A 19,139-nucleotide genomic window follows, 5' to 3' on the forward strand; every position below is an offset into this window, starting at 1 on the left:
CTCTCTCTCTCTATCTGTGTTTAGGGTTTCGATGATTTGTAACAAAATGTTGAATTTGGAATTATGAGTTTACGAAAGAGAAAGAAAGCAAAGAGAAAAATGCCTTGTATATTGAAGTTCTCGAGTTACACGTAAAGTAAAGTTGTTTTCTGTACATAAAAAATCTAACTTATATACTTGGCTAGAGACTGTACACGTGTACATTACATAAATATTAAGACCCCCCCTCAAGCTGGACTATACAAACTTAGGAGTCCTAGCTTGCTAACAAGAAAATTAAATCTGTCATGAGTGAGAGATTTAGTATAAATGCCAACTAACTGAAATTGTGTAGATACATGCAAAGTTTTGATAAAACCAGCTTGAAGAATGTCTCGAATTAGGTGACAATCTATCTCAATATGTTTTGTTCGCTCATGAAAAACAGGGTTTTCAACAATGTGCAAAGCAACCTTATTATCACAATACAACACAACATGAGACTTTACTGAGATTGGAAAGGTTTGAAATAAAGTTGTAAGCCATTTGAGTTCACAACAAGTAGCAGCCATTGAACAATACTCGGATTTAGCAGAGGAACGAGACACTGTCACTTGCTTCTTTGATTTCCAAGCAATAAGGGAATCACCAACGAAAATACAAAACCCAGTAACAGATATTCTAGTATCAGGGCCTAGCCCAATCTGAATCACAAAAGGCTTTTAACTGAAGCTGGAAAAGAAAAGACCTTGTCTAGGGTTCAACTTCACATATCTTAGTACCCGAGTTGCGACATCAAGATGAGATTGACATGGCTTGTCTAAAAACTGACTTAATGTATTTACAACATAGGAAAAATCTGGCCTATTGTCAAGTAAATAAGATGACCAATAAGCCTTCTATATAAACTAGAATCACCCAACACATTATTATCTTCCTTGGACAGCTTGCAAGTCTGATCCATAGGAGACTGAGCAGGTTTAGCAGCCAATAAACCTGAATCTGAGAGAAGTTCCAAAGCATATTTACTCTGACAAATAGATATACCAGTGGAACTTCTAGCAACTTCAAGCCCTAAAAAATATTTAAGATTTCCTAAATCCTTAAACTTGAACTTAGAATCAAGGATGGACTTGGGGGCAGAAATTGAAGAGTCATTGCTAGCTATAACAATATCATCCATATAAACCAAGAGAGCCACAAAGGAAGAACCCGAGATCATAGTGAAAAGAGAATAGTCTGACTTTGATTGAACAAATCCATAAGTAATTAAGGTAGTGGAAAATTTGAAAAACCACTGCCTAGAAGCTTGTTTTAACCCATATAGGGACTTATTAAGCTTGCAAACCCGTATATTCACGGGTTTGGCAAAACCAAGGGGCATCACCATATACACTTCTTCATGTAATTCTCCATGAAGAAATGCATTATTAACATGAAGTTGCTACAAACACCAATTTTGAGAGGCAGCAAGAGCAAGTAAACATCTAATAGTAGTAAGTTTAGCTACAGGAGAAAAAGTATCAAAATAATCAATCTTTTTTTTTTTTTGTGATAAAAGTGATCACATTTCATTCATAAAAAAGAACATACAAATTTGACTTTAAAAAGTCAGTTACATACGTTAATAGCTCCCCAACACACTTCCGTGGCTAACATGGTCTAGTCCAGACGACAGATCTCTAAAGACCTAGGTCTAAAGGATCCGCCGTGCAACCCTTGGCTACTAATTGAGCCTTGTATCTCTCCAAAGTACCATCTAACCTAAGTTTGCACTTATAGACCCACTTACAACTTATAGGATGTTTTCTAGGAGGAAGTGTAGTTAAGGTCCAAGTGTTATTTGCTTCAAGAGCAGAAATCTCAGCTTGCATAACTTCTTTCTAATGAGAAATTTTAATGGCTTGAGAAAATGATTTAGGCTCAGAATGAGATGAAGTAGCTAAAGTAAAAGATAAGTGAGATGGAGAAAGTTTAGAATAAGAGATACACGAAGAAAAATGATATTTAATACCTTTTTGTGTAGAAATAGTACCATCATATAGGGAAGATTGATGAAGTGAATGCTGAAATGAAGCCAAGTTACAATGATAATCTTGCAAGTATTGTGGTTGCTTATGAGACCTTGATGACCTTCAAAGAGTATGGGATGGGGCTGGAATTTGAGAATCTGAGGAATTATTTTGATAAGAATTAAAGTTTGTAGATGGAGTAAAATCTGTGGAAACAGATAAAGGAAGGGAAAAAGAATTGGAAGAACAGGATTAGGTATGGAAGGTTTAGAAGAAACAAAAATAAATGAGAAATCTGAAGTAGTGGATTTAAAAGGAAATGGGGTTTCATGAAAAATCGCATCTCTGAAAATATGGACAGTATGGTGAAGAAGGCTATAAACTTTATAACCTTTTTACACCAGTGGGATAACCAAGAAAGATGCAAGGCTTAGCTCTAGCATCAAACTTGGTTTTATGAGTAAGAACTGAAGCATAGTAGAGGCTGCCAAATGTTTTCAAGTATTGATAACTTGGTTTAACAAAGAATAAAATTTCATGAGATTTGTGATCTGGTAACAAAGGTGTAGGGAGGATATTAATAAGATGGACTGCAGTTAGTATACTGTCACTCCAGAATTTTTATGGTAAAGAAGATTGAAACATGATAGCTCGATTAATATTAAGAATATGCTAATGTTTTCTCTCTACAACAGTATTTTGTTGAGGAGAATAAGGACAACTCTTTTGATGTAAAACACCATGAGTACTAAAGAATTGTTTCATGTCAAACTCAGATCCATTGTCAGATCTATGGACCTTGATGGTGCATTAATATTAAGTTTGAACAAATTGGAAGAAGGATTGAATGTAATTTCTAGCTTCTGACTTAGACTTCATGAGATAGACCCATGTACATCGACTAAAATTATCTATTAGAATGGGGAAATAACTGAAACCATTATATGAAGTTATTGAATAAGGTCCCCAAATATCACAATAAACCAAATCAAATATAGAGGAAGATGTTGAAGTACTAACAGGAAAAGGTAATCTTTTCTATTTTGCAAGAGGACAGATTTTACAAGAAGAGTGACTTGAAACTGAAATGAAAGATTCCTTGGAAAATTCCTTAGGAAACTCATGAAGTAAAAATTTTATTCGAGAATAAGATACATGTCCTAATCTACGATGCCATATTTCAAAGGCATTATTATTGATAGTAGAACTGAAATTACAAGAAGAAAAACAAATTGAAGAATCATCAATAGTCTTTTGTGAACCTTGCAGTAAATGATAAAGGCCTCGAGTTTCTTTACCCACTGTAATCGTCTTCTAGCTGGAGAGGTCCTGTAGAAAACAAAAATGATGAAGAAATATGAGACAACAAGGGATTTAAGAAACTAATTTGCTTACTAAAATGAGATTACAATGAAAGGAAGGAACATAGAGAACATCTTTAAGTAATAAAGATGTAGAGAGTTGAACATTGCCAATATGAGTGACTGGAACAAACTTACCATTTGGAATGAACTAAAATATTAATGGAAGAAGGAATAGAAGTAAACAAATGAAGGGAGCTTATCATATGATCAGTTGCACCCGTGTCAAAAATCCAGGAATGAATAGAAGATTTCTTAGAAATATTCTCATTCACAGAATAGACAGATGAATATGAAAGAAGAGAGAAATTTTTACCGAAAAATGATGGAACATTGGAACTTGAAGTATTGTCAGATGATGAAACAATACCTACATGATTAGCAGATGGTTGATTTTGTGGATTAAATGATGAATTATGAGAAAGAGATTGAGATTGAAGCATGGAGATAAGCTGTTGACACTGCTCCTGAGAAAAAGGTATGACTGGACCAGAACTAGGTGTGAGATCATCAATGCAAACTTGATTGGCTGAAGGAGGTCCAGATGCTTGCTTGTTCGTGGTGAATTTGAAGTTAGGTGGAAAGCTATGAATCCGATAACATTTCTCAACTGTGTGACCTTGAATCCCATAATGGCTGCAATAAGGCTTGTCCTTGCATGAATTGTTCTGTTTTCCGGTGAACTTGTGCTGAAATTTAACTGGCTGAGACTAAGGCTTCGTTTGGATCATCAACTCATCTCAACTTACCATTACAACTTTTTCAAATTCCAACACAAAATATAATAAACAATTCAACTTTTTCAAATCCCAAAATAATAATAATATTAAAAAATAATATTCTAACAATATTTTATTATCTCAACTCAACTCAACTCAACTCACTTCAACATCCAAACGCAGCCTAAGTAACCATGGCAATAGGTTCAGAAGCAAAAATGCTAGGAAGGGATTGGCTGATCTGACGTTATCTTTCTTCTTGAAGGACAAGTGAGAAAATTTTGTTGATAGGGGGAGAGGATCAGATAACAAGATTTGACCTCGAATATGAGCAAAAGAGTCATTAAGACCCATTAGAAATTTTAAAACATATTCTTGATGATGAAACTCCACTACAATTTTCATAGCACCACAAGAACAGGTCGGTAGTGGATGATAATTTTGCATTTCATCCCATAGTGCCTTCAAATGAGTGAAATACGCACTGACAAACAACTGTTCTTGACTCAGACTAGAAATAGCCTTTCGGAGTTGAAAAATACGAGGGTCATTGCTATGAGAAAAATGTTCTTGAAGATCTTTCCATACATCAGTAGCAGATTTAATGAAAATAACACTAGCAGCAATATCTTTGGTCAGAGAATTCAAGATCCATGAAAGGACCATTGTATTACAACAAATCCAAGAATTGAAGAGAGGATTATCCTCAAAAGGTTTCAACAAAATACCATTGACAAAACCCAATTTATTTTTAGCAATCAAAGCCATAGTTATCGATCGATTCCATGTATAATAATTTTCATCAGAAATGGGTTAAAATACGAGTTGAGCACATGGAGTATCGCCATGGAGTAAAAAGTATGAACTGGAGGCATCTTGATCTGGAGGAAAAGGCAGAGTGGAAGATCCAGAATTCTCTCCTGATACCATAGCACAATGTTGAATTTGGAATTCTAGGTTTACGAAAGAGAAAGAAAGCAGAGAGAAAAATGCTCTGTATATTGAAGTTCTCGAGTTTCAAGTAAAGTTATTTTCTGTATATAAAAAATCTAACTTATATACTTGGTTAGAGATTGTACACGTGTACATTACATAAATATTAAGAATTTGGATGAAATAACAAAGGTGCTGCCACTGTCGCCACCACGCACAGTCAACTGAGACGCCTCTCCTGAGCCACCAGGTAAGCCCCACACTTTCCCTCTGATTTTTCACTATTTGGGAAGACCCATTTTCTGTTTCAATGTTTGGGCTTGTTCAAACATATTCTAATTTTCAAAATTTTTAGCTTTCCTTACTCCAGGTTGATTAGTTTGGTGCCTTATTGAAACTGGTTTTCAATTTCTTCCATTGTTCAGTGATTGTGAAGTTTCTTTTGAGTTTTGAGTATGAGGGTAGCTTTTATGTACTTGCTAAAATTATCATGTTTGGTGTTGTTTCAGTGTTTGTTGGGGCAAAATATGAGGTGCTGTGAGGTGCTATTGCAGGAGCTAGGAGGTGTTGTTGCAGTGTTTGTGTTGTTGGTAATACCTTTGAATGGGTTGGGTTTCTCCCGTATTAAAGCTCTGGTATTTGTTTAGTATTATCTATCAAAACAAGTTGAGCATCTTAATTCCTTTAGGAGTTTGACCAATATATTCTTACTTATCCAAAAAAAAAAAAAATGCTCTGGGAGTTTATATATTTGACACATAAGTGTTGGTATCTAATGGCTCAAGGAGTTTAGTATATTACACATTTCTTGTGTGGAGACAAAAGTTAAGCTTATGAATTTGTTTGAACCTAAAAGTTATGTCCTGAATTCTATTTTCTAGGGACTCTATCTTGACCTTCCGAAAAATGCACACCTCAAGCTATTAGAATTAATGCACAGATGTTGAGAAGCAATTCTTGACAATAGGCCTTCCTTCTCTGAGATAATAGTTGAAGTTAAAATTCTCCTCCAAGAAGTTTAGGTATAATTGTCACTCTCCTTCCAGCCATAGTTGTCATTCTCCTTTCCATTCTTTTTTCTTTTAGAGATTTGTCTTGTTCTGTATGTAATCCCAATATGTCAATTTTAGAGAACTTTGGAAGTAATAAATGGTAGTTGAAAATAACCAACCGAACAAGTGCCATCAAAGTTCAAGTCTGCAATGGAGATAGAAGCTACCCGGCATCAAAGACAAATTGAGAATTAAGTGCGATCAACTAAGATTCTGATGCGTAGATATATGGATGTACTTATAGTAGTGTCATGGATGCTTTTCATATTTGTATTAATATGGTTGTTGTAATCAACTGTTTTGTAATGAACAGTTTGTAATGGATAGTTGTAATGAATGCTATAATTAGTTGTTTTGTAATGTTGTATCCAATTGTAATGAATGTTATGACTCAATATTTTATCAGATGACTTAATCCAAGGATTGATCTTTTACGGTATTGGTATTGCAATATCACTTTAGTAGAAAAAATTGCAAGACCAAAAGAGACGAACCTCCAGAAACTTATGTTTGGTTTTTCAATAAACTTATAAAATTGCTTTCTTTTGCAATCTACCAAGACTGGCCATAACAACTATTTATCTCTGCAAACTTTTTTTACAGCATTTAGATTAATTAAATAGAACTTTTGCAACAATTAAACATAATCTATATAAATTTGTTCTTATTAACCTTCTTCACAGAAACTTGCCAAAAAATATTAAACGCCTTAATATATATACCTTGTATCTTATACTTAGTCTGCCACATTAAGGTCTAGCCAATGTGGTTAAAGAATTGATCTAAAATCCCAAACTTGTATTAATTATATGGTTAAACTAGTGATTGTATTATTTTGACTAATATTTAAATTCAGGATAAATAAGTGTTACGATATAATACGTACGGATATTAACGTCTACATCATGATATGTAGGAGTACAACAAGAGATATCCTCGTCCAAAAGTTGAAAAGACGGTGATACCTACCAAGAATAGAGAAGAAACCCACAATTAATATCGTCAAATAATCATATTATATAAACAATACTTACAAACAATACCACAACTGATAGAGGAGTAAAGGTTATAGGAAAGTCACGCTTGACCAAGCTAGGTGAGCCAAAATCTGCCACAACTGTTCTATCTAGGTGCGGCCTATTCTTCTGTTCATAATTTCAAGACATATAGTTAATGTCAATAGGTTACAAAACTACTTTTAAAAATACAAAATACATAAACTACCTGACTTACCTGAGCCAGTTGAGTCTTCTTTGCTTTCAACCTATTTATTGCCTTCTCAGCCATGGATTGTTTTCTCTTAGAAATTGGCCTACCTTTACTATGTGCAGCTAGAAGACTTTTTAATTTTTCAGACCCTTTTGTCACCCCTAACGACTCAGTTGAATGATTATCACACGCTGGCTGGACATCAACCCACTCCAGCTTCAACTTACTTAACTGAGTCATTAACTTTGCACAACCTTCATCTAAGGTGCCAGCAATTGAAGAAATCTCGTAAAAAACCTTGTTCAATTTATTAATTCGGTGTGCATTTAAACTATAACTCAAATCATTACGGCTACTTCGAACAAGCGTGTAATCTAATTTCAGGTCTTTCCTCCACCTATCAAGAAAGTATTTTGCAAGCAATTGTTCCTTGTCATGGAGTGTTAACACACGAATGACATGTTTACACAAAATACCCTTAAAAGCAAACAACTGCCATGTGTAGCTCGCTTCGCATTCTTCCTCGTTAAACTCAATAACATTTTTTGTACTTTTTCTAAACCCATCCATAACTTGGACCTGATCGGCTACATGATATGTAAAAATTCCTCCTTCACTCTGAACCATTGATGCACAACAATAATCAACCCTCTTAACTCTTCTTGAACTTCTTTAAATTTTGCATTTGTATAAGCTGCTTGGAACTGCCGCTTAATGCCATAAAAACTTATGCATGGAATTTGTGTGTGGAATGAACTGAAGTCAGTTGCAAGCTCATTCTCAATCTTGTGCCTAAGTGCATTATTATACTGATATACAAACTGATATAGTGTTGTCTTTGAATTTACGTAATCATCAAAGAATGCATTCATAACCTCACTTCTTTGAGTAGTTGACATTCCTGCCCAAAAGTCGTTCCTCACATACGCTGGCACCCACAGATGACGCTCAGAATATAGTCATTCAAGCCATGAATTATCATATAGATCAAAACTATCAAGAAGTTGCACCTAGCAACACTCGAATTCATCACGAGTCAATGTGTCATAAGCACACCTGTGTGCACAATTCAAAGAAAAAAAAATTTATTTCCCATAATAATTGAAGGAGATAACACAATATTTAAGAAATAATTGTGGAAAAAAAATACATGTGTAGCTGACTTTTGATGCCATCGTATTGACTGTGTGTTCCAAATTTCTCGAGAAATTTTTCATTATATGCCACAAGCAAAACTGGTGTCGAGATTTTGGAAACACCTTAGCAATTGCATTTTGCAGAGCTTTATCTTGGTCTGTTATGATGGATTCTAGTGTGCAACCATTCATGCAATTAAGCCACGACTCAAATAACCATACAAACGTGTATGTGTCCTCCCCAGAAATCAGGCCACATAAAAAAAGAATCGATTGACCATGATGATTAATGCCCACAAAAGGAGCAAATGACATTTTGTATGCATTGGTCAAGTATATCGTGTTGTAAGTTATAACATCATCGAAAGATTCATATGCAGCTCTACTACGGATATATGCCCAAAGCACATTTCACAATCTGGTTTCATCATCAACATCCATAACATAATAGAAACCATCATTTTGCACCTGCATACGAGTGAAGTAGTTTTTTAGTGCTTCTGCCCCTCCTAACCTAAGCCGAGGTAATCTGACCTCACATATGTAATTATGTGCATATCTTTCTCCAAACGTCAAATTCTCATACCCTCCTGCCACAATCACGTAAGAATTGTAGTTCTTGCTCAGTTGAATGCCAACCATATCCTTATATTCTAGTCTTCTCTTCATTGGCTCATTTTACCTTTTATGACATCTAATATATCTTGCTTTTGCAGAATTGAGCACATGAGTGTGCTCAAGGACAACATGGGTCAAGCAAAATTCACCTTCAGAACCCAATATCACATTGATCTTTGTCTTGCATCCGTTGTATTCCATTGGTCTCGGTTTAAGAATATTCGACGATGTGCTCACAGACATGCCTTGGCAGACACAAACCAAGGTGAAATATCTTATTTTTCCATTCTCTCCGACTTTGAAACTTCGCTTTGTCACTCCGAAACCAACTTGTTTTGTATACTTCGTATAATATGCCCTTACTTTTTCAACTGAGCAAAATGACATTCCCTCTTTTGGCTCTTCAACAATATCTTTACCATCGACATTTGGTTCCATCTATACAACCATTAAGACATCCAATGTATTTTCTTATATATCATCATTAAACTTCATAGCAGCCAAATTTTCAGTTATAAATTTATCGTTTGTATTTTTTTGTTTATTTATGGGTAAAAAAAAAAAACAATATCTTATGTTATAAGTTTAATTCATTCTTAGAATTAGATTGGCAATATTAGAAAGATAAAAAGATTTGTCTAATTAAGATTTGGCGTTTATATAATTGATTTTGTTCAGTCTCCAATCTCACATATCATTGATTCTCATGCGTATGCTTGCAATAACATGTATACAAATTTAATTCATGTCTCAGAATTTTCAAGTTTTCCATACCACAAGAAGTGCACCGCGAAGGCATGACGGACAGAAGTCACGATCGCCAGGAGTATCCTCACCACAACGGAGGTGGGCTCGACATCTGGGCTTAGCTTCTGGGTTTGGAGTGGGCTCGACGTTTGGGCTCAAAGTGGACTCAATATCTGGATGGGCTGAATGTTTGGGCTAGTGGGCTAGGCTGGACTGTGGTTTGAGCGTGTGGGTTGTGGCTGGCACCGTCCAATAGTGGGGCAAGTAACGATAATGATCAATCTAATTTGAGAGAGAGCAGAAGAGAGAGAGTTCTGTTCAAAGAGAAGAAGAAACCTTTATTTTGGACGCCATTTTTTATTTTTAAAATTTATCTATAATAAAAAGTAGACATCACATCACAACATAGTTTACTTCAAATGACGTAAAGAGGAGAATTGCGCTCAGCTGGGAGAGAATAAAAAAGTTGTCCACAAGTAGTAAAGTGGTAGTCCAACCGCAATGATATTATTATCCTTTCGACTAGCGGAGGGTGGTGGGCCATATCTTGTATGGTGGGCTATCCTAATCTATGACGACGTGTCTATCTTGGTGGCTGCTGTTTTTCACGGGTATCCTAATCTATGACGGCGTGTCTATCCTATGGATAAAGATGAATGTCCATCCCCACTCATCTTTCATGCTCGTGAATGACACTGTCCAATCACAGTTTATCTGTGCAGAATACTTTGTACATAACAGCAGTAATACGCGTCGTTCCAAGGCAATTTCTCCCGGTTGTCGGGGAGTGCAGCAGAGCAGGCAGATTCATGTCCGCTGAAACACACGCTGTTGCCACTGTCTTTAGCAACTTTAAATTGTGTTTGTTCCTCTCTCAGACAACCTGAGAGCTGTTTTCGCTGAGCATTTTGGCCACTCCTGAAGATAGCAAAGGTACCCAATTCAATTTTCCTACTTACTTTCCCTTGTACTTACTTTCCCTTGTAGCTGAGAAACAGACCCAAAAAAAAAAAAATGGCATGAGAATGGAAAAACAATGTTTTCTCTGTTTTCAAACAACTTTAGGAATTGCTTTAGTTTGCTTTTTTCTTTTATTTTTTGTGTTTTCTTACCCTGTTGAATCTAAGCATGGAAAAACTGCGAGCAAGTATTGTTGTTAATTTGTCTCTTCCTAGCTTTCGATTAAAACTTAATGTGTTTAATTATATGAAATCTGCGTGATATAGTTCTCCCCATATGAATTTAGGTAAGTTCAGGAAATTTTGTTGTAAATATTACTGTTGTAAGACCGGTGCCATTGGAGGTAAGAAATGAATGTGGTTTAAGCTTATAGCTCACTGGTACACATAATTGATTAGTCAAGGCAACAAACTGTATGAATAAGTGACTGACCCTAAAGAGCTTTAGTTCTTGTTTGTTTTCGAAAAACATCTCATCTCATCTCATCTCATCTCACCTCATTATTACAACTTTCTCAAATCCCCACAAAAAATAAAGTAAAAAATTCAACTTTTTCAAATCCCAAAACAAAAATAATATTAAAAAATATATTCTAATATTATTTTATCCAACTTTTTAACTTTAATCTCATTTCATCTCATCTCATCTCTGAAAACAAATGGGCCCTTAGTTTCCAAGTTTCTCAATTTATGGGGTTCATCAATCCATACCATCAATAACTAAACCATCACATTTTTAGGAGCCATGGAATTGGAAGTATAACAAAAGCAGGAAAATGGGAGGTTTGGATAGTGAGTTGAGTTGAGATGAGATGAAAGTTGAGAGTTGAATAAAATATTGTTAAAATATTATTTTTTAATATTATATTTTGTGTGAAAATTTGGAAAAGTTGTAATGATAAGATAAGATGAGATGAGATGATCTCTCAACCCAAACAAGGCCTTAAAGTCTTTCTTCCTATTGTTTGGGTTGGATGGAAAGTAAAAGGAGAGAGTTACATTCTAATTTCAATTCTCTGTCAAGATCTTCCATTTTTACTTCCTTTTAAACTTCTGGGGTCCAAACAGGGAACTCAGAACTATTCTTCATAAAAGGAAAAAAGAAAAGGTGAGCTTGAATATGGATGTAATGAAAGACATGGAGCAAAGTTGAAGCATCAATGGATTAACTTTGAGTTTCTGCACAGAGATTTCAATGTTGAGATGGCTACCTTATCAATATTAACTGGAAAGTGTGGAAGTCTAAGAGAAGGCACAGATCATGGCTTTGAATCCACCTCATCTCTATATTATTGCAAGGACTTTTCTGCTAGCTGTTTATTTGGAACTTCATTTAGAGCAGAAAACAGAAGTTTGTCCAAGGCTTTGGAAGGTTCTATGATTAGTAGCAGAAACAGGTTTGATGTAACTGCAAAAGTCAGAAAGGGAAGAAGCATGATTATCCGTGGCCAGATGATATCGATCCAAATATCACCACCGGTCACTTGACTTTCCTTTCTTACTTCAAGCCTCTAACTGAGAAACCAAAACCAGTCACGCTTCCTTTTGAAAAGCCTCTGGTTGATCTAGAGAAAAAGATTACTGAGGTGAGTTTCTCATCTAAAGAATTTCATGTTTAATAAGTTGCTATGTTTCTGGTAAACAAGTTTTCTTAAAATGGCAACTGGCGTTAGAACTTAGACAACTTGCTGATTATGTATTCATGAAGAGGCATTCAGTAAGCCATGTCTTCTAAGTGTTGCTGTGAAATATCATGTTTTATTCTGCGGTTGCCTATATAAAGGCATAATGTCTTGCTGCTTGCACCTGGACTTGTGAGGCCTTAACAAGGCACTTACCTCAAATCTTGCATACCCTTCATGTAATTGATGTTTAATTACTTCTCTCTTTGGCAGGTACGTAGGATGGCTGATGAAACTGGTCTAGATTTTAGTGATCAAATTGGTGCTTTGGAAAGAAAGTACGAACAGGTGAATTTCAAAAGTTCTTCAGTTGCCCTTATGCCAAAGAATTGCTTCTAGTTATTGCCATTTGTAACAATCCAAGGAAAATCCCAAGCCACATTTAGGGTTATGCTCTAAAATGACTAGTCAATGTCTTAATTGTAGCTTACTTGAAATCATTATAAATGATAAGAACATTTTCCTCTCAGACAATGTGAGCTCTCCTACATCCTTCTTAACCTTAATATATGGTGTGATAATGCGTAGCCAGTAATCGTCGTAGGGTAAACTGTACATGCGAAAGGTTGAATGCTATGTTGCCCATGAACAAATTTCAAATGATGAAGTAATGGCATCTCTTGAAACCAGTGTTTGGAGCAGTAGGGAAGAAAGATTCAATTTCAAAGTGTCGTGAGGATGAGCAGAATAGTCAGAAGGATGTGGTTGAAGAAAGTGGAAATGAGGCATGTTTGGCTTTAACTTAACAATAGAAATGGACATGGATGGTAAAATCTTGGTTTCTTGTACCAATACGTGGACTAGGATGAGCTTTACTGAATTTGGTGGCATTGGCTGTGTCAATATAAGCACAAGGCTATTATAAAGACAATCTCATATTCTGTTGATGAGCTCTCCCTTGTTAGTACAGTATATTATGAAATAAACTTACTATGCATGCCATGACATGGTGAAAAGCTTCTCTAGTTGGCTTGTGTGGTTAAAACTTGACCCAAAAGATGCTGCGATTTATGCATGAAAACTGTTGTTATTGGTAGTTCCATGAGAGCACACGAAGATGGACAGTTCTCAGAAAACAAATAAATGAGAAGATGGACAGACATTCTAGAGGAGGAACAGGCAAACAATGGAACGGATATCTAGAGAATGTAAACGAGCATCTCTCCTACCTATCATATTAATACAGAAAGGAGCAAAAACCTATCAGGTATTAGATCAGTGGTTATCACATAAGGAACAGACAATAGACATCTTCATAAAATGAACCATCCTTCAAGGCCTCGTTTATCAGTTGAATATGATAACAAGAGCCTAGGCCAGTTGCTAACTTCTTTCCTGACAGATATTTAGTTATTCCTTCACTTATTCTAGGTAAATTTGCAAGTCTATTGTTATTTTACTATTTTTTTTTAAGATTCATGTAGCTGTCATTCTAAATACTTCTCTGTTTCTTGTTCAGGCTCTCAGAGAGTTATATACACATTTGACTCCCATCCAACGCCTAACTATCGCCCGACATCCTAACAGACCAACAGTTCTTGACTATATATTGGCTATCACAGATAAGGTAGCCTGTGATTTGCATTCCACTTTTATCTATCATTCTTCAGTTCTAAAAAGTTTAATTTCTTACATAAAATCTTCTATCTTACAGTGGGTGGAACTTCATGGAGATCGTGCTGGCTATGATGACCCCGCTATTGTAACGGGTGTTGGCAGCATGGATGATAAGACCTACATGTTTATAGGCCATCAGAAAGGTAGGAACACAAAGGAGAACATTGCACGCAACTTTGCAATGCCAACTCCTCATGGGTAGGTTTCAAGCTCTTAATCAGATTGTTTATTAGGATCTTTCAAGTGCACAAGACTCCGACATTTTAATTAGTTTTAAAAAATATAGCTGAAAATTTATATTGTTATTCTGGCTTAAATTCTTCATTTCTTTGAGATTTTGGCTTTTTTTAGCCTTTTTCAGAGTATATTCTGCAGCAAAAAAATGAGCACAATAGATGTGGCAGTGATGTTTTCTAATAGGTATCCTGTTTATTTTCAATAAATACTGGCCGAGTTCACTGAAAAATTTGTCTGAAAACAGTTATCGAAAAGCTTTGCGTATGATGAAATACGCTGATCATCATGGTTTTCCTATTATAACATTTGTTGACACACCTGGGGCCTTTGCTGATCTTAAATCTGAGGAACTTGGTCAAGTGCGTATGCAATTCTTCTCACGTTCAGTACTCTCTGTGATACGCTTCTGTTGTGGCTAATTAAAGATGAACTGGTGGTTCTTTGCGCAGGGTGAAGCAATAGCCCATAACTTGAGGACAATGTTTGGCCTCGAGGTTCCCATAGTAACAGTTGTAACTGGTGAAGGTGGTTCAGGAGGAGCTCTTGCCATTGCTTGTGCCAATAAATTGTTTATGCTAGAGAACTCTGCATTCTATGTTGCAAGGTGATAATATCAGTATTCTTCTTTCTGTTCAAGTATTATCCCACACGCTAACAAAAGAAACCACATTAAGACAGTTGAAGTCTTTAAATTATGTAAGTGGTCCACATATTAATTTGTTAACTGAAATTGAATCCTTAATCCCCTTTAGTTGCCTGGATGATGCAACCTATGGAGGTTACATTGATATGCCATCGCTTGTATTGAACCCAATTTGGTAGTTTATTGCTTGCTTTCATGGTTGAATTGAATGCATCTCATCAATAAATGAAAATTTATTGATTATACTGAACCCATCAACTTCTTTATTCCTCTTACACAGAGACCCCGACATCAGCTCCCTTTCATGAAAACTATTATTTCCTTGGTATTTTTTTTAGAAGAGAATCGTAGCCCATAATTTTATTGAAAAACCCTCACTTATGGCGGAAGAAAACTGTGGTTACACCAAATCACCTTGGGGGATACAAACTATGATCAAAGCCCAAAACCAAGGTGTGCAGAACCTGTAACCTCTCTATTCCATACAATTTCAAAACACACTACAACGTATGAGGTACTCTTGATCTGTTAACTGCCAAGGCTCCTTGTGCCTCGTGTGGAAGCTCATTCCACTGGTAGTAATCCTGTGACACTCCTGTGCCTCCAACTTGGCCAAACAAGCATTTTCTAGGTATAGCTCTTACAGGTCTTAATGCCACGATTAATTTCACAGGTTCACCTCTTATGGTTATAGCTCTTTAGTGTTTCTCATGGTCTCTGTCTTTCTAATGTTTCTTGTGGCTACATTTCTTGGACCAGTCCTGAAGCATGTGCTGCAATATTGTGGAAATCTTCCCAAGCTGCTCCTAAGGTAGTTGAATGATATGTTAGTTGCAATTAATTGGAATTGGGTTGCTTAAAAAAAAAGAATTGGGTCGCTTTAATTGATTAGGTGTAGTTTCAAACTTATGCAGGCAGCAGAAAGACTCAGGATAACAGCTCAAGAACATTACAGGCTTAAAATTGCGGATGGTATAATTCCTGTAAGCACTTTGGCCCTTTAATATGTTTTTCATTTATATTCCTACAGTTTTCAGGTACCACCACACTTGGACCGGAAATGACAGTTAAAAGATTCGAGATTCTTTTTTTCTGGTTGGCATTCATCTTTGCAAGCAAAATGAGCATTGGTTATTCCTTCTACCAGTTATACAACAAAGTCTCACCTTCTTTTTAGTAGGATGAGAAATCTATAGATGTTAATCTCATAGGACATTTTGAGTATGAAATATTTGTGGCTCTATGCAAAATTTTCAATCCACTAAGGTAGTCAGTGATGGGCTGAATGGGTTCTCTAATATGGTACAAATTAACGCTAACATGCAGAAGTTGCCTATAATGTCAAATGTATGCTAATCCATAGAGAAAGATCTATATATTTTTTCCCCCTGAGCAGACAAAGATCTGTGTTTTTACTCATAATCTGTACTTCATCATGTGCAATGTATCTTATTTTCGTAAAAGAAAAATAAAATAAAACCATGACCAAATCTGATTAACTGAATTTAACAGGTTGTTGACTTGTTTCATATATGACATGATAATCAACAAAAAGTTTTTGTATTTGTTTTTTACTGATTGATGATTGACTTGGCAGATATTGGTTTTTTCATTATTGATTCTAATGCTTTTATATACAGGAGCCTCTTGGCGGTGCACATAATGATCCTTTGTGGACCTCCCAACAAATTAAGCTTGCAATCACCAAGGCCATGCAGGTAAGTGCTGTTAACATTCTACACACAAAGATAGGAAATAAACTAAATATACACGTCCTGTTTATTTTACTTTTGTGGGATAATTTTGGAAAGAAACAACAATAGTTTGTAATTACAACTTTTCTTGTCTTCGTTTTTTTCTGATCATTTTTAAAGGTGAGCAGTAGTTACTTCTTCACAGCAGAGAGAGAGAGAGAGAGAGAGAGAGAGAGAGAGCAACAGAAAAACTTGTTTCTTCAATCTGTTCTTATACATAATAATTATGTCACCATGTGACTTTTCGCTCAACAAGGTTTATATTAATGTAGTTTAATTTGTGAAATGGTAGTTAAATCTCTTCTGTGAAACAATAGATAAAAGAAAACTTCCTTTACTGCTATTTGTATGTTCAAATTTAGTTTTGCCACTTTGACCTTTCACCGTTGGTTTGTGTTGATTTCCTAGTCATCCTGCATTTCACTTATAACACTAAATTGTACATAGGAATTGGCGAGTATGGATAAAAAAGAGTTGCTCAACCACCGCAGGCTCAAATACAGGTCAATTGGAGGCTTCCAAGAAGGCATTCCAGTGGACCCAGAGAAGAGACGCAACATGAAGCCATCAGACAACAACATGCCAAAGACTGCAGATATTGAGTCAGAGCTTGAGAGTTTAAAGAAGGTTATTGAAGATGGACCTTCAAATCCGGCTACCATCCAAGCAATTGAGAAACTCAAGCAAGATGTAAACCTGGAGATTAACAGAGTATTTATTTCGATGGGCTTGCAAGAAAAGCTTGCATTGATTAAGTCAGAGTTATCCAAAGCCCCTAATCTGCATGATCATCCCCCTAATGGAAACTTAAAGGAGGACATAGATGAGATCATGCAGGAATTCAAAAAGAACTTGTCACGACCGGGGGCCTATCTTGGGTTGAAGTACAAGCTTGGGAAGTTAAAATTGGTTAGCAGGCTCATTGAGATTAAAGAAAAGGGTGAGAAACTGATGGCAGAGATTAATCAGAAAGTTCATCCTGAGATCAAAGAAAAAATGGACCTTCTGAAGAATGCTCGGGAAAAATTGGTAAGAGGGGATTCCATGAACAAAGATTTGATAGATGAAGTGGAGAGAGCAAAGAAAGATCTAGAGGAGGTTCTCAGGTCAGCTAACTTGAATATTGTTGGGGTGACAAAGAGAAAGGTTGCCACTTCATCTGCAGATTTAAGAAAGAAGATAGGAGATTTGAACGAAGAGATTGGCCAGGAGATTGAGAGAGTAATAAATGAAGGAGGACTTGGTTGCAAACTTAGGGAGTTGAAGGTGGAGATAGCAAAAGGCTCAAGTGCAAAAGATGTAGAAAAACTGAAAGCAGAGATAAAGGAGGGGATTCTTGCTGCTTTGGATGTCACGGCATTAAAGGAAAAGGTTGACACTCTCAGAAAGGAGTTTTCATCCTCAACAGGAAGTGTTACTGAAGGTAAGGTTGGTGCCGAAAATGGCAGATGGTGAAAGAATTTACTTTCCCACAGAGAGAATTACAGCATATGATAACACAGCTGCTTGAGGTCATAGGATGCTATCTAGCGTTTCTTGTATTCAATAACTATGCCATCCTGTTGGTTACTACCTTCAAGTCGAAAAGATGAGGTCGTAATTGTTTTGAAAAAAGTGAATAAAACATGAGATCCACATAGAAAAAAAAATTAATTTAATAATAGTGGATCCCACTCTTTTTCAAAGCGATTACACGGCGTTTTCGTATTTTACGGTTGTATGTAGAATTACTCTTACAATATATTTCCAGTGTTGGCATTGTGCACTCTCATTTCATCAATGACTAGGCATAATGCAATCACTGCTTGTTTCTACCTTATTAAACAAAGTTAAACCAAGGTTGTCAATCACTCCAACCCCCATACAAGTCCAACCTTCTTGGATAAAGCACAATTTAGGTTTCACTTCTACCACCATTCATTCTTTTTGGGGGTTTTGAGACTGACTGGCTTGACATCTGGTCATCTATTTGGAATTTTATTTTCATTGATTGTGCTAGCAGATGCATTAGATGGGATTTTCCAACGATTAAAACCCTTTTTATATTTACTTTTGTGAACTTGGGGAATGATGGATGTTCCGAGTTTTTATGAATAATGGTAAATCACCATAGTGAAAACTTTTTTAAAAAGAATGTTTGGTCTACACATAAATTTTACACAAAATAGTTTACACGCTAACATGATTTAATACAATCAATCAAGTTGTAAAGTTCTTTTTATTGTAAAGTCCGTTTCAAGGGAGCCCATTTCAAGAAAAGGAAGTGCAAGGTGCTCTTCTATTTAAACCTTCTCAACATCTCCTATGTTCTCACTACAAAGAATCCAAACAATATCACTATCGAGAACATGACTGAAGCACAAGTCAAAACTCATGAATAAAATATTAAAAAATATACAAAAGATGAGTATAACTGTCGATGTTACCTTTTAAATTTTCTTGTGGATCAATTTTATGATTTCTACAATACTACTTACTCAT

The 19,139-nt window shown here is 35.8% G+C and overlaps 1 protein-coding gene across 1 annotated transcript; it reads left to right on the plus strand.

Annotated features, from left to right (window-relative positions):
• Window positions 1-10,527: 10,527 nt before the first annotated feature.
• Window positions 10,528-18,296, plus strand: LOC121246648 (acetyl-coenzyme A carboxylase carboxyl transferase subunit alpha, chloroplastic-like). The gene is given in 12 exon segments (XM_041144868.1): window positions 10,528-10,699; window positions 11,794-12,148; window positions 12,151-12,311; window positions 12,621-12,695; window positions 13,867-13,974; window positions 14,062-14,222; window positions 14,506-14,620; window positions 14,711-14,865; window positions 15,664-15,715; window positions 15,819-15,887; window positions 16,545-16,622; window positions 17,106-18,296. Coding segments are annotated over 11 exon segments (2,202 nt in total). The 5' UTR covers window positions 10,528-10,699; window positions 11,794-11,928; the 3' UTR covers window positions 18,114-18,296.
• The last annotated feature ends 843 nt before the right edge of the window (window positions 18,297-19,139 follow it).

Source organism: Juglans microcarpa x Juglans regia, chromosome 1S, assembly GCF_004785595.1.
Source record: "Juglans microcarpa x Juglans regia isolate MS1-56 chromosome 1S, Jm3101_v1.0, whole genome shotgun sequence".
Taxonomy (NCBI): domain Eukaryota; kingdom Viridiplantae; phylum Streptophyta; class Magnoliopsida; order Fagales; family Juglandaceae; genus Juglans; species Juglans microcarpa x Juglans regia.